The following is a 15,381-nucleotide window of genomic DNA, read 5'->3' as shown; positions in this document are numbered from 1 at the left end:
CAACAACGTCTCTTTCTAGGCGATTAACTATGCACAAACAACAAGGCTCCATTAAGGAACATATAATCTCTTCTCACAACCAGACCATCACCAGAGAAATCTTAGCAACACAGAAATCATCGATAAATACAGCGATAGCTGGAGACTCGACATCAGCGAGGCACTACACATCAAAAAGTCAACACCAGCAATCATCAGCCAATTAATGCAAAACTATATTCCACCCACTTCAAGACCCCGAACCAATATAGAAGCAGCAAGAGGAAGTATGGGCCAATAGGCCTTCTGCAGTTACTTCCATTCATATGTTTTCTTATCCAGTTCATGCCCATTGATTCGTGTCCTATCTTATCTTTGTCACCTCACCCAAAACTTTTGTACCATATCACCTCACCTAAAACTTTTGTACCATATCACCTCACCCAAAACTTTTGTACCATATCACCTCACCCAAAACGAGTATAAGTATGATGTATTTTATGTGTAAACCTAAGTCTTTGAAAATATAATAAACATTACGAAATGCGTTCAGGCGTCAGACCAGAAATAAAAGAATGAATTTTGGAGAGTTAAATTATCAATTACCATCGACAGTGAAGAAGAACGTAAGAGATATTGAGAAGATTCGTGTTAAAATTATTAATCTTACCCTTTCGATTATATTCAATAACATATATGTATGTATACATATATATACATTATATATATAATATATATATAAAATGTGTATATAATTCAAATTCAGGCAGGCAGGGAAGAGAGACGAGAGAGTAAGACTGAAGGAAAGAGGAAGGGATAAAAACGAGTGGTAAAAATGTTGACGACTCGTCCACCACGAACAAACCTCAAAATAACACACATCCTGTTCTGGCGGTGGATGCGACCTTCATCTGTCTGCCTCTTGCCTGTCTTATGTTTACTTCCTTCCCTGTCTGTCTCGCAGTACCTATCGCCCTGTCTTCTAAGTAATTATCCGCTGCTCCCCAAGTAATTATCAAAAGAAGGCGTCAATCCGAGGAGACAATGTGTAGCCGCTGCTTGCTAAGCATCTCAGCTTTGTTGTGTTGCCAGAGTGTTGTGCGAGCCTCGGAACGACACAAAATTTTGATCTCAACCAATGGGGATAATGTTATTTCTGGCAAGTACGGTGACAGCAGTTGACTTCCACTGGTGCAATACATCAGTTATCTACCTGGTTAAACTTAAATCAAGAATCCATTAATTTACTAAAGGTTTCAAAATTAATATGAATAAAGCCCATGATTAAATACTAATAACACAAGTTAAATTATTATCATATGGCAAGGCAAAAGATCAAATTTGAAGTCAAACTAAAACGGTCAAAAGTGAATAGATCTTTATTACAAAGATGAGTCACAGGTGAAAACTACGTCAGTAAAAGTGTCAACGATCAGGAGACTATTACAAGTTTGTGTCTAAATGTGAATATGTCAGAGCGTAACAGAACAGCACCGAGGTCATTTCAGTGTCAAACGTGCTGTTGATTGCATACAGTACATGCTGCAGCGCCCTGACCCCAGGATACGGTTCACAGTGCAGCGCCCTGACCCCTGGATGCGGTACACCCTGCAACACCCTGACCCCTGGATACGGTACAAGTTGCAGCACCCTGACCCCTGGATACGGTACACGTTGCAGAGCCCTGACCCCTGGATACGGTACACAGTGCAGCACCCTGACCCCTGAATACGGTACACGGTGCAGCACCCCGACCCCTGGATACAGTACACGGTGCAGCACCCTGACCCCTGGATACGGTACACGCTGCAGAGCCCTAACCCCTGGATACAGTAAGTAGTAGGGATGACACGCTAAACGGGAATTTTAATTTTTTTGGAAATTCCCATTTAGCGTGTCAGGGTTTTCAGGTGAATTTGGGCAGTTACAGATTTGGAATTAAGGAATTCTTATGAGGAAAATAATTTCTGAGATTTTAGAAGTTTGTTAAGAGATCCTATGATGAAAATAAGTTCATAGAAGTTTGTTAAGAGATCTTATGGGAGAAATTCAAATTCCCGTTTAGCGTGTCAGGGGTTTGAGGTAAATTTGGGCAGTCACAGATTTGCAATTAAGGAATTCTTATGAGGAAAATAATTTCTGAGATTCTACAGGTTTGTTAAGAGTTCTTATGGGATAAATTAAGTAGGAAAATCTTACAGAAAAATTCAGAAAAAATGGTCAATATATCACAGCATTTCCAGGTAAACTCTACAGACATATTTTGCCTGTTTTCAAAAACCGTGCCAGGGAAAGGGGCAATATGGCACACCGTATTCGCCGAACATATGGGAAAAGGGGCCGATATGGCACACCGGTTTCACCAAACTTTGAAAAGGGGCCAATTTGGAATTAAGGAATTCTTATGAGGAAAATAATTTCATAGAAGATTGTTAAGGGTTCATATGAAAGAAATTCAAATTCTCAGAATTCAGTTTTAAGAAAATATTTCAGAGTTTCAAATAATCATAGAAGTTTATTTATATGTTTATTACCAAATTTTGTAAAAAGACCATTTTCAGAGAATATAGTCTTAGACATTTTGTTAAGGAAAACAGACATCTTAGTCGTGACTTTGAGTTTTATAACCATTTACGGTTGTTTCACCTGTAAAGGCCTCAAAAAATAGTCAGAGACAGTTTAAAGCTCAAATTTCATCGGAGTGCAGCTTATGCCTGAAAATAATCAGTCAAGTTTTACCCTGAAAATTAACAGAGTCCTGTTGTTAACCTAATTTCTTCAGAGTCCACTTTGTGAGCGAAATTCGCCAGAGTCCAGTTTATGGCCAAAAATATTCAGAGTCCAATTGAAGACCAAAATTTGTTAGAGACCACATTTTCGCTACTAATAGCCCAATTTTAGCCTAATTTTAAACAGTCATATTTCAGACGTAGTAAATAAGATCCGAACAAATACCAAGTTCTAGCTCATGTCCTCAGCTTTTGTTCCCTCTCGTATCTTCGGTAATACCTAATCAATTTCCCTGAAATTTCAACCCCTGTATTTCAGACACAGTATATAAGATCATGTCAGTTACTGAGCTCCAGCTCTTGTCCTCAGCCTTAGTTTATCCCCTTAACTTCGTTACTAACAGTCTAATTTCCCTAAAATTTATACCCACTTTATTTCAAACAACGTACAATACGACAATTTAGTTACCAAGCTCCAGCTCTCGTCCCTCACCTTACTTCCCTCTCTTATCTTCGTTATTAACCCATCAATTTTCCTGAAAATTAAACCCATCGTACTTCTAACTAAGTAAATAAAGAAAAATAGTGTTACCGAACTCTAGATCTTGTCCTCTGTCCAAGTTCACTCATGTAAATTCAATACTATCAGTCCAAATCCCCCAGAGATTTAAACACCCATTTACATTTTCAGACCCCCCTGCAAATAAATCAAACTGAAATTACCGAGTTCCAACTCATGTTCTTCACTTAGTTCAATGTTCATCAAATTATTTCAGATCAAGCCCCTCTCCAGTCTATCAAAGTTAACATCATTATCTTTAATGCCCTTTTTGTACTCAGCTATGTAATATTTACACAGTCATATAACACCTTACCTTCAATACTTTTGTTTACCCAAGTAAGCAATAATCACATGGTAAAAAATCGCACCGTACCCTTTCCCTCCCCCCCAACTTATCCAACCTTCAATAATCCTACTGTATTTGCATATTTTCTCAATATTCACTGTGTTCTTCACATTCTTTTCCATGTTTTGTGTTCACTCCATGTTCTACAAATGTTCATAGCGTGCTCAGTTAATATTATTTTTCACCTGTTTTCCCAATTTTTTCTCTGTTTTCTACCATTTTCCCCGTATGTTCATTATGTTCTTTGTCATGTTTTCATGTACACCATATGTTCTCTGTACAACTTTTATACTCAATATTCATGTTCTCAATGTACTTAGCTTGTTCTTCACATGTTCAGTGTTCATTCTTTGTATTCCCTATGTTCCTTATCATGTTCTCTGTAAGTTCATATTCCCTACATGTTCACTGTGTTCATCAACTTTTCTTACATGTTTTCTGTGTTCCCCGTATGTTCACTGTGTTCATTCCCTTACTTAGACTCAATTTTTCATGTTCTTTGTTTCTTTAAACCAATTGTTTCTTCCATTCACTAACTAGTTCTTTGTCAAAATATTATCATCAGCAATACAGTTCCCCCAACAAATTTAGTCAGTCAAATTTAGTGTTTCTCCTACTCCTTCTATCCCCCCTTTTCTCTTTATCTCCCTCCTTCTATTCCCCTTTTCTCTCTATCTTCCTCCTTCTATCCCCCCTTTTCTCTCTATCGTCCTCCTTCTCTTTTCCTTCGCTCACTCTCTCTCATTCTCTTATTTTTCTTTTTCTCAAATTCAAGTCTTAGTTCTTCCATGCTCTCACTCTCTCTCATTCTCTTATGTTTCTTTTTCGTAAATTCAAGTCTTAGTTCTCCCATGCTCTCACTCTCTATCATTCTCTCTCTCTTCTTTGCTCCCATGCTCTTCCTCCCCCTCTCTCTTACTCCTTGCTCCTCTTTTCATGCTCTCACTCCCTTGCTCTCTTGTTTTTCTCAATTTCAAGTCTTAGTAGATCTGTCTCTTTACTACTGTACTTATGTTATTACTAAGATAAAGAATGAACTTATATGTGAAAACAAAGTAAAAGAAAGAAGGAAGGTTAAGTGGGATGGTGGGTTTGGGTAAAATATACAAAAAGGAGAAACAAAACTACATCTGAAAGGTTAGGAAAAGGATAATATATTCAACAAATACGTCAAAACACAATAAACTACATCTGAAAGGTTAGGTTAAAGGTTGGGGAATAAGTACATATGATAAAACCTAATTAATAGACTAAGATTACTAGAGGTTAGGTTAATGGGGTAAAACTAGGAACAAATGATAAAAACCTAATAAATACACCAAGATTAAAAAGGTTAGGTTAAGGGAAGAAAGAATAAGACAATTACTACAAACATAATAAATACACTAAGATCACAAGAGGCTAGGTTAAAGGGTGGAAAAATAAGAACAATTATAACAAACATAATAAATACAACTTATGAGCAACTTGATGAACTTTAACAAATAACCCTTGAAATTCAAAAATGACCATTTGAGAAATTACCCCTTGAAACGAGTAAATTCCCATATATAACAAAAATCCTTTGAAATGCTTAAACCCCCAATCTTTAACAAATAGCACTTGAAATGCATAAATGACCATTTGAGAAAAATACCCATTGAAACAAACAAATGAATATGAAACAAGCAGGAATATTTATGTAAGTTAGGCTACGTAAGTTTGGGTAAGTTAGGTTATGTCAGTTTGGGTAAGTTAGAATAGGTAAGTTAGGTTATGTCAGTTTGGGTAAGTTAGGATAGGTAAGTTAGGTTATGTAAGTTAGGTTAGGTTCAGTTATTCAAGTTAAGTTAGGTTAGGTTAAGTTAGGTTGGGTAAGTTAGGTAAGAAAAAGAAAGTTAGGTTAGGGAATGCATGTTAAGTTAGGATAGGTAAGTTAGGTTAGGTAAGTTAGGTTAGGTTATGCAAGTTCAGTAAGGTTAGGTTAGGTTAGTTAAGTTAGGTAAGGATAGGTACGTTAGGTTAGTTAAGTTAGGTAAGGATAGGTAAGTTAGGTTATGTAAGTTAGGTTAGGTTCAGTTATGCAAGTTAAGTTAGGTTAGGTTAAGTTAGGTTAGGTAAGTTAGGATAGGTTAGGTTAAGTTAGGTAAGGATAGGTTAGTTAAGTTAGGATATGTAAGTTAGGTTAGGTTAAGTTAGGTTAGGTTGGGTTAAGTTAGGTAAGGATAGGTTAGTTAAGTTAGGATAGATAAGTTAGGTTAGGTAAGTTAGGTTAGGTTAAGTTAGGTAATTTACGTTAAGTTAGGATAGGTAAGTTAGATAATGTAAGTTAGGTTAGGTTAGGTAAGTTAGGATAGGTTAAGATAGGTTAGGTACGTTAGGTAAGGTAAAGTAAGTTAGGATAGGTTAGGTAAGTTAGGTTAAGTTAGGTTAGGTTTAGGAACGTTATGTTAGGTAAGTAACATTGGGTGGGAAGGATAGGTTATGTACGTTTATACAGTGTAGTTCAGAGAACAGTTTAAGGTAAAGTTACTAAGAAAATATATTTTAACAGAAGTGCAGGTTTGATATGAAAAGCTGAACTAGTTATATTTTTGGAGATAAATTTTATAACTGAAGATGTCTTAGAGAACGACATTCATGTCTTTGAGAATAACTTGATGGAAGAAAGAGAGTTTCTTTGATGAACGAATGTATCTTAGAGAACAACACTGATGAACAAAGGTGAGTTAGAGATTACCTTTGATGGCTTTGAGATTAACTTTTAATAGCTCCGAGAAAAACTTTTTGATGTCTTGGAGAAGAACATTGATGTCTTTGAGAACAATATTGAGGCCATAGAGAACAACATTGATGAACGAAGATGCCTTAGAAAGCTTCTCTGATGAACGAAAGATTACTTAGAGAATAACTTTTGATGACTGAGATTAACTTTTTGTTAGCTCTGAGAATAACTTTTGGTGACTTAGAGAACTACCTTGATGACTCTGGGAATACCTTTGATGTCTTAGAGAACAGCTTTTGATGAACGAAGGTGAGTTAGAGATCACCTTTGATGACTCTGAGAATAACTTTGATGAACGAAGAAAAACAGAAAAACTTTGATAGCTCGGGGGAATAACTTTTATGACATAGGGAATAACTTTATGTCTTAGAGAACAAGTTTGATGACTTAGAGAATAACCTTGATGACTCTTAGAAAAACTTTTGATGTCTTAGAGAATAACTTTGATGAACGAAGATGTTTTGGAAAGTTTCTCTGATGAATGAAGGTGACTTTGACGTCTTAGATAATAATTTTAGATGTCTCTGAGAATAACTTTGATGAACGAAGATGTGTTAGAAAGCTTCTCTGATGAACGAAAGGTTAATTAGAGAATAACATTTCAAGACTGAGAATAACTTTTGATTGCTCTGAGAATAACTTTTGTGGACATGAATAGTATTTGACGTTTTGAGTGTGTTTTTGATTGTGTCTTTGATGTCTCGAAGAGTAACTTTGATATCTCGAAGAGTAACATTGATGTCTCGAAGAGTAATTTTGATGTCTCAAAGAGTGTCTTTGATTTCTCGAAGAGCAGCTGTGGGTGTATCTGAATGTGGCCTTCATGTCTCTAAGAGTAACTTTGATGCCTCAAAGGATGTCTTTGATGTCTTGAAGAGTGTCTTTGATTATTTTTCTTACTCATTGAAGTATACTGTTAGTTACAAAAGTGTAGAACGATGTTCCATTTGACTAATTTTCTACTCTAAGAAGTATTGAGCGAATCTGGACTTGACAAAATGATGAACGCGGCTATTTTCAGTTGATTGACGGATAATTTTAGTTAGGAAACGACAAGAAAATTTGATGATCATTGTTATTTTTTGTGCTCCCCAAAGTATAATGTCAGTTAAGAACAGCGATGAAAGATATCTTTGGCTATTTTTTCTTACATGATGAAACATAACGGCTGTTAAGAAATGATGAACAAGACTATTTACAGTTACTTGACGATGGATAAAGTTAGTTATAAACAGTGTTGGAAAGTTTCCATTGACAATTTTTAGCTAAGAGAAAGGCCATTTTAGTTAAGAACGGTGTTGAACGAGGCTAATTTTGACTATTTTTAGTTGATTGGATAATAAGTTTAGTTGAGAAATGACGAAAAGTGACTATGTTTTTAGTTGATTGTCGAAAGATTTTTTTAGTTAAAGAACGTTAAATAACATGTAAGGGAATGAACCCAGTGAACATATGGGGAACATGGCAAAGAACACAGAAAACATGTAAGAAAAGTTGATGAATACAGTGAACATGCTGGGAATAGGAACTTACAGAGAAGATGAAAACATGATAAGGAGAACAGGGAATATAAAGAATGAACACTGAACATGTGAAGAAGAAGCTAAGAACATTGAGAACGTGGATCTTGAGTATAAAAGTTGTACAGAGAACATATGATGTACATGAAAACATGAAAAAGAACATAGTGAACATAAGGGGAAAATGGTAGAAAGCAGAGAAAAATTGACAAAACAGGTGAAAAAAATATGAACTGAGCATGCTGTGAACATTTGTAGAACATGGAGTGAACACAGAAAACATGGAAAAGAATGTGAAGAACACAGCTGAATATAGAGAAAATATGCAAATACAGTACAATTATTGAAGGTTTGGAAATGTTGGGGATGAGAAGGTAAGGGAGGGAAAGGGTAAGGTGAGATTTTTGACCATGTGATAATTGCTTACTTGGGTAAACAAAAGTATTGAAGGTAAGGTGTTATATGACTGTGTGAATATTACATAGCTGAGTACAAAATGGGTATAAAAGGTAATGATGTTTACTTTGATAGACTGGAGAGGGGCTTGATCTGAAATAATTTGATGAACATTGAACTAAGTGAAGAACATGAGTTGGAACTCGGTAATTTCAGTTTGATTTATTTGCAGGGGGGTCTGAAAATGTAAATGGGTGTTTAAACCTCTGGGGGGATTTGGACTGATAGTAGTGAATTTACAGGAGTGAACTTGGACAGAGGACATGAGCTAGAATTTGGTATTTGTTCGGATCTTATTTTACTATGTAGAAATATAGTGATCTTAAATTTCAGGGAAATTGATCTGCTATTAAAGAACTTGAACAAATGAACTACGGTGCAGGAAAAGAGCTGGAGCTCAGTAACTGACTTGATCTTATTTACTATGTCTGAAATATGACTGTTTAAAATTAGACTAAAAATGGGCTATTAGTAGCAAAAATGCGGTCTCTGTCAAATTTGGGCCTTCAATTGGACTCTGATGAAAATTGGTAATGAACTGGACTCAGTTAAAATCTGGTCGTCTATGGACTCTGCCTAATTTCCGTCATTACTGGACTCTTAATATTTTTGGGCACAAAGTGAACTCTGACGAATTTTTGGTATAAACTGGACTCTAATGAAAATTGGTCTGAAAATGGGCTCTGACGAATTTTGCTCACAAAGTGAACTCTAAATAATTTAGATCAACAACAGGACTCTGTTAATTTCAAGGGTAAAACTTGACCCTGATTATTTTCAGGCATAAACTGGACTCTGAAGAATTTTGCTCGCAAAGTGGACTCTGACGAGTTTTTCGTATAAAATGGACTCTGTTAATTTCAGGGTAAAACTTGACTCTGAATTTTTTCAGGCATAAACTGGACTCTGAAGAATTTTGCTAACAAAGTGGACTCTGAAGAATTTTGAGCTTTAAACTGTCTCTGACTAATTTTCGGTCTTAAATGCATATAAAACTAAATGTCATGGCTAAGATGTCTGTTTTCCTTAACAAAACATCTAAGACAATATTCTCTGAAAATGGTCTTTTTTACAAAATTCGGTAATAAACATATAAATAAACTTCTATGATTACTTGAAACTCTGAAATATTTTCTTAAAACTGAACTCTGAAAAATTTGAATTTCTCTCATACGAACTCTCAACAAACTTCGATGAAATTATTTTCCTCATAAGAACTCTTAACAACTTCTATGAAATTATTTTCCTCATAAGAACTCTTAAATTAATTAACAAACTTATATGAACATATTCTCAGAAAATGGTCTTTGAAAAATACGCAGTTTTCAAAACAGGCACGAATTGTCCGTAGAGTTCACCGGGAAACTGTGTGACTTAAACACGATATTTTTTAAAAAATTTCTAAAAAAATTTCCAACTTATTTTCCTCATAAGAACTCTTACCAAACTTCTATAATCTCAGAAATTATTTTCTTCATAAGAATTCCTTACTTCCAAATCAGTGACTGGCCAAATTCACCTGAAACCCCAGGCGGTCTACACACGATATTTGAATTTCTCCCATAAAAACTCTTAACAAACTTCTATGACATTATTTTCATCTTAAGAACTCCTAACAAATTTCTATAATCTCAGAAATTATTTTTCTCATACGAATTCCTTATTTCCAAATCTGTGACTGCCCAAATTTACCTGAAACCCCTGGCGGTCTACACACGATATTTGCCGAAAACAAAATATCATGTGTGGACCGCCATCCCTACTACTACAGTACACAGAGCAGCACCCTGACCCCTGGATACAGTACACGCTGCAGTGCCATAACCCCTGGATACGGTACACAGAGCAGCACCCTGACCCCTGGATACAGTACACGCTGCAGTGCCATAACCCCTGGATACGGTACACAGAGCAGCACCCTGGCCCCTGGATACGGTACACGCTGCAGTGCCATAACCCCTGGATACGGTACACAGAGCAGCACCCTGACCCCTGGATACGGTACACGCTGCAGTGCCCTGACCCCTGGAGACCTAATATCTGACCATATCTACAAAATCACCTTTCTGGAACGGCTGATATGATGTAAAAATGTTCATGTGTAATGGGTCCATTATCTCTGTATTCCTGCTCCATTAGCCAGATTAATCATGCAAATATTCTGAATATTGTAGATATGACGCGCAGAGCCATAGTGTGTTAGAATATGCTTAATATTATTGCTTTGTGAGTGTACAGTGTATGTAGAGTGGGAGACCTGTTGGAGATTATACACACATATGTGCATGGACTTGTGGTCATGCTTGTGTATATACTTAAGTATGTGCTCGTGTGCTGATACCCATGGTCGTGTTTTGCTTGCCTCTGGATGCATATACTTCCATGTATATCTGAATAAGTTGGGAAAAATACGGGTCTTCCTGCACCAGCGCTACTTAAGGTATGACACACGCAACACATTACCGAACAACATCAAGGTTTACAGCCTCTTTTGTGTCGTAGAAACATTTTGGTATTTTTACATTCTTGCGTTTCAAGGAAAGACTGAGTGCTCGGGGGCTGTACCTGAGCGATGACAATCCTTCAAAGACTGAGGTGAACGTTGGAACACACTGAGGCGTTCTTGATACAGCATTTTAGGATTGTATGGAAAGAGAAGACGGCGAGTAATGGCATGTATGAGGTTAAAGAGTATGGAAGAAAAGAGTATCATTAGGACCCGACATTCTGTTGATATCTGTGGGAAGTTGCGAGTGGCTCCAGCCTGGTTATCTGGGTGGTTGTCTCAGTGATCCAGCTCGCGGTGAACAAGCTGGCAGACACTGCCGTGGACCAGGTGGCAGACACTTGGTGGAGCAGGTGGCAGAAACTTGGTGGACCAGGTGGCAGACACTTGGTGGACCAGGTGGCAGACACAGTTGTGGACCAGGTGGCAGCCACTTGGTGGACCAGGTGGCAGACACTTGGTGGACCAGGTGGCAGACACTTGGTGAACCCGGTGGCAGACACTTGGTGGACCAGGTGGCAGACACTTGGTGGACCAGGTGGCAGACACTTGGTGGACCAGGTGGCAGACACAGCCGTGAACCAGGTGGCAGACACTTGGTGGATCAGGTGGCAGACACAGCCGTGGACCAGGCGGCAGACACTGACGTGGACCAGGTGGGAGACACAGCCGTGGACCAGGTGGCAGACACAGCCGTGGACCAGGTGGCAGACACAGCCGTGGACCAGGTGGCAGACACAGCCGTGGACCAGGTGGCAGACACTTGGTGGACCAGGTGGCAGACACAGCCGTGGACCAAGTGGCAGACACTTGGTGGACCAGGTGGCAGACACTTGGTGGACCAGGTGGCAGACACAACCGTGGACCAGGTGGCAGACACTTGGTGGACCAGGTGGCAGAAACTTGGTGGACCAGGTGGCAGACACTTGGTGGACCAGGTGGCAGACACTTGGTGGACCAGGTGGCAGACACTTGGTGGACCAGGTGGCAGACACTTGGTGGACCAGGTGGCAGACACTTGGTGGACCAAGTGGCAGACACAGCCGTGAACCAGGTGGCAGACACTTGGTGGATCAGGTGGCAGACACAGCCGTAGACCAGGCGGCAGACACTGACGTGGACCAGGTGGCAGACACTTGGTGGACCAGGTGGCAGACACTTGGTGGACCAGGTGGCAGACACTGCCGTGGACCAGGTGGCAGACACAGCCGTGGACCAGGTGGCAGACACTTGGTGGACCAGGTGGCAGACACTGCCGTGGACCAGGTGGCAGAAACTTGGTGGACCAGGTGGCAGACACTTGGTGGACCAGGTGGCAGAAACTTGGTGGACCAGGTGGCAGACACTTGGTGGACCAGGTGGCCGAAACTTGGTGGACCAGGTGGCAGACACTTGGTGGACCAGGTGGCAGAGACTTGGTGGACCAGGTGGCAGACACTTGGTGGACCAGCTGGCAGACACTGCCGTGGACCAGCTGGCAGACACAGCCGTGGACCAGGTGGCAGACACTGCCGTGGACCAGGTGGTAGACACTGCCGTGGACCAGGTGGCAGACACTGCCGTGGACCAGGTGGTAGACACTGCCGTGGACCAGGTGGTAGGCACTGCCGTGGACCAGGCGGTAGGCACTGCCGTGGACCAGCTGGCAGACACTGCCGTGGACCAGCTGGCAGACACTGCCGTGGACCAGCTGGCAGACACTGCCGTGGACCAGCTGGCAGACACTGCCGTGGACCAGGTGGCAGACACTGCCGTGGACCAGCTGGCAGACACAGCCGTGGACTGGCTGGGGTGTTGGTAACCTGAGCAGCGTCCCGGGTGTTGGTAACCTGAGCAGCGTCCCGGGTGTTGGTAACCTGAGCAGCGTCCCGGGTGTTGGTAACCTGAGCAGCGTCCCGGGTGTTGGTAACCTGAGCAGCGTCCCGGGTGTTGGTAACCTGAGCAGCGTCCCGGGTGTTGGTAACCTGAGCAGCGTCCCGGGTGTTGGTAACCTGAGCAGCGTCCCGGGTGTTGGTAACCTGAGCTGCGTCCAGGGTGCTGGTAACCTGAGCAGCGTCCCGGGTGCTGGTAACCTGAGCAGCGTCCTGGGTGCTGGTAACCTGAGCAGCGTCCCGGGTGCTGGTAACCTGAGCAGCGTCCCGGGTGCTGGTAACCTGAGCAGCGTCCCGGGTGCTGGTAACCTGAGCAGCGTCCCGGGTGCTGGTAACCTGAGCAGCATCCCGGGTGTTGGTAACCTGAGCAGCGTCCCGGGTGCTGGTAACCTGAGCAGCGTCCCGGGTGCTGGTAACCTGAGCATTGTCACGGGTGTTGGTAACCTGAGCAGCGTCCCGGGCGCTGGTAACCTGAGCAGCGTCCCGGGTGCTGGTAACCTGAGCAGCGTCCCGGGTGCTGGTAACCTGAGCAGTGTCCCGGGGCTGGTAACCTGAGCAGCGTCCCGGGTGCTGGTAACCTGAGCAGTGTCACGGGTGTTGGTAACCTGAGCAGCATCCCGGGTGCTGGTAACCTGAGCAGCGTCCCGGGTGCTGGTAACCTGAGCAGCGTCCCGGGTGCTGGTAACCTGAGCAGTGTCCCGGGTGCTGGTAACCTGAGCAGCGTCCCGGGTGTTGGTAACCTGAGCAGCGTCCCGGGTGCTGGTAACCTGAGCAGCGTCCCGGGTGCAGGTAACCTGAGCAGCGTCCCGGGTGCTGGTAACCTGAGCAGCGTCCCGGGTGCTGGTAACCTGAGCAGCGACCCGGGTGCTGGTAACCTGAGCAGTGTCCCGGGTGCTGGTAACCTGAGCAGCGTCCGGGGTGTTGGTAACCAGAGCAGCGTCCCGGGTGCTGGTAACCTGAGCAGCATCCCGGGTGCTGGTAACCTGAGCAGCGTCCCGGGTGCTGGTAACCTGAGCAGCGTCCTGGGTGCTGGTAACCTGAGCAGCGTCCCGGGTGCTGGTAACCTGAGCAGTGTCACGGGTGTTGGTAACCTGAGCAGCGTCCCGGGCGCTGGTAACCTGAGCAGCGTCCCGGGTGCTGGTAACCTGAGCAGTGTCCCGGGTGCTGGTAACCTGAGCATCGTCCCGGGTGTTGGTAACCTGAGCAGTGTCACGGGTGTTGGTAACCTGAGCAGCGTCCCGGGTGCTGGTAACATGAGCAGCGTCCCGGGTGCTGGTAACCTGAGCAGCGTCGCGGGTGCTGGTAACCTGAGCAGTGTCCCGGGTGCTGGTAACCTGAGCAGCGTCCCGGGTGTTGGTAACCTGAGCAGCGTCCCGGGTGCTGGTAACCTGAGCAGCGTCCCGGGTGCTGGTAACCTGAGCAGCGTCCCGGGTGCTGGTAACCTGAGCAGCGTCCCGGGTGCTGGTAACCTGAGCAGCGACCCGGGTGCTGGTAACCTGAGCAGTGTCCCGGGTGCTGGTAACCTGAGCAGCGTCCCGGGTGTTGGTAACCTGAGCAGTGTCACGGGTGTTGGTAACCTGAGCAGCGTCCCGGGTGCTGGTAACCTGAGCAGTGTCCCGGGTGCTGGTAACCTGAGCAGCGTCCCGGGTGCTGGTAACCTGAGCAGTGTCCCGGGTGTTGGTAGCCTGAGCTGCGTCCCGGGTGCTGGTAACCTGAGCAGCGTCCCGGGTGTTGGTAACCTGAGCAGCGTCACGGGTGTTGGTAACCTGAGCTGCGTCCCGGGTGCTGGTAACCTGAGCAGGGTCACGGGTGTTGGTAACCTGAGCTGCGTCCTGGGTGTTGGTAACCTGAGCAGCGTCCTAGGAGAAGGGGGGGGGAGGGCGCTTCTGTTTGATTCCATCGGTGTTCTTTCCTAGTTGTATTTGAGAGGATTGAACGTTGGCGTTTTGGTCCCGCCTCTCAGCTGTCAATCATCTGGTTTTTAATTCCCTAAAACTTTTTGGCTCTATCACATCTAAATTTGAAACTGTGTATGGAGTCTGCATCGAACACCTCAATTCCTAGTCCATTTGTTAACTACTCTAAAACTGAGAATTTTTTTTTTGGTTTCTCTTTAGCTTATTTGGGTACTAAGTTTCCTCCCGTGTCCCCTTGTTCGTGTATAACGCATAATAAATAGTAAGTTTTTGTCTACCCTGTCAATTTCTCAGAGAATTTTGTAGGTAGTGAACATGTCTCCCATTACTCTTCTGTCATCTAGGGAAGACAATGCTTCCATGAAGAATTCTTTCTGCTGCATGGTCTGCGATAACTGGGACAGGCCTTCCACCCAGCCAGCAGTTGTGGTTCCTAAAACCTTTCCTCTTGCAGTAGCAGTTCCTAGCCTCACAACCCTCGTGCAATAGCAGTTCCTGGCCTCTCACCCCTCCTGCAATAGCAGTTCCTGACCTCTCACCCCTCCTGCAATAGCAGTTCCTGGCCTCTCACCCCTCCTGCAATAGCAGTTCCTGACCTCTCACCCCTCCTGCAATAGCAGTTCCTGGCCTCTCACTCCTCCTGCAATAGCTGTTCCTGGCCTCTCACTCCTCCTGCAATAGCAGTTCCTGGCCTCTCACCCCTCCTGCAATAGCAGTTCCTGGCCTCTCACC

General features: G+C 43.0%; 1 protein-coding gene across 1 annotated transcript; it reads right to left on the bottom strand.

Annotated features, from left to right (window-relative positions):
* Positions 1 to 6,981: 6,981 nt before the first annotated feature.
* LOC138368092 (paternally-expressed gene 3 protein-like) lies at positions 6,982 to 15,032 on the bottom strand. The gene is made up of 3 exons (XM_069330391.1): positions 14,979 to 15,032; positions 13,285 to 14,592; positions 6,982 to 7,176 (listed from the first exon to the last, which is right to left on the bottom strand). Exons 1-3 carry the CDS (start codon positions 15,030 to 15,032, stop codon positions 6,982 to 6,984), a joined length of 1,557 nt encoding a protein of 518 aa, XP_069186492.1.
* Between the last annotated feature and the right edge of the window lie 349 nt (positions 15,033 to 15,381).

This window comes from Procambarus clarkii, chromosome 24, assembly GCF_040958095.1.
Source record: "Procambarus clarkii isolate CNS0578487 chromosome 24, FALCON_Pclarkii_2.0, whole genome shotgun sequence".
In the NCBI taxonomy this organism is placed as follows: Eukaryota; Metazoa; Arthropoda; class Malacostraca; order Decapoda; family Cambaridae; genus Procambarus; species Procambarus clarkii.
Note: the sequence above shows the minus strand (reverse complement) of the source record. Positions and strands in the feature narration are given on the sequence as shown.

What these genes read in the sequence shown, in the direction of transcription:
- LOC138368092 (XM_069330391.1), bottom strand. Translation starts at nt 15,032, where the DNA reads ATGCAGCAGAAAGAATTCTTCATGGAAGCATTGTCTTCCCTAGATGAC. An exon ending in CTTCCCTAGATGACAGAAGA is followed by an intron (nt 14,593 to 14,978) that starts GTAATGGGAGAC and finishes CCCTTCTCCTAG; the next exon opens with GACGCTGCTCAGGTTACCAA. An exon ending in GCACCCGGGACGCTGCTCAG is followed by an intron (nt 7,177 to 13,284) that starts GTTACCAGCCCC and finishes ATACACCCACAG; the next exon opens with CTGCTCTTCGAGAAATCAAA.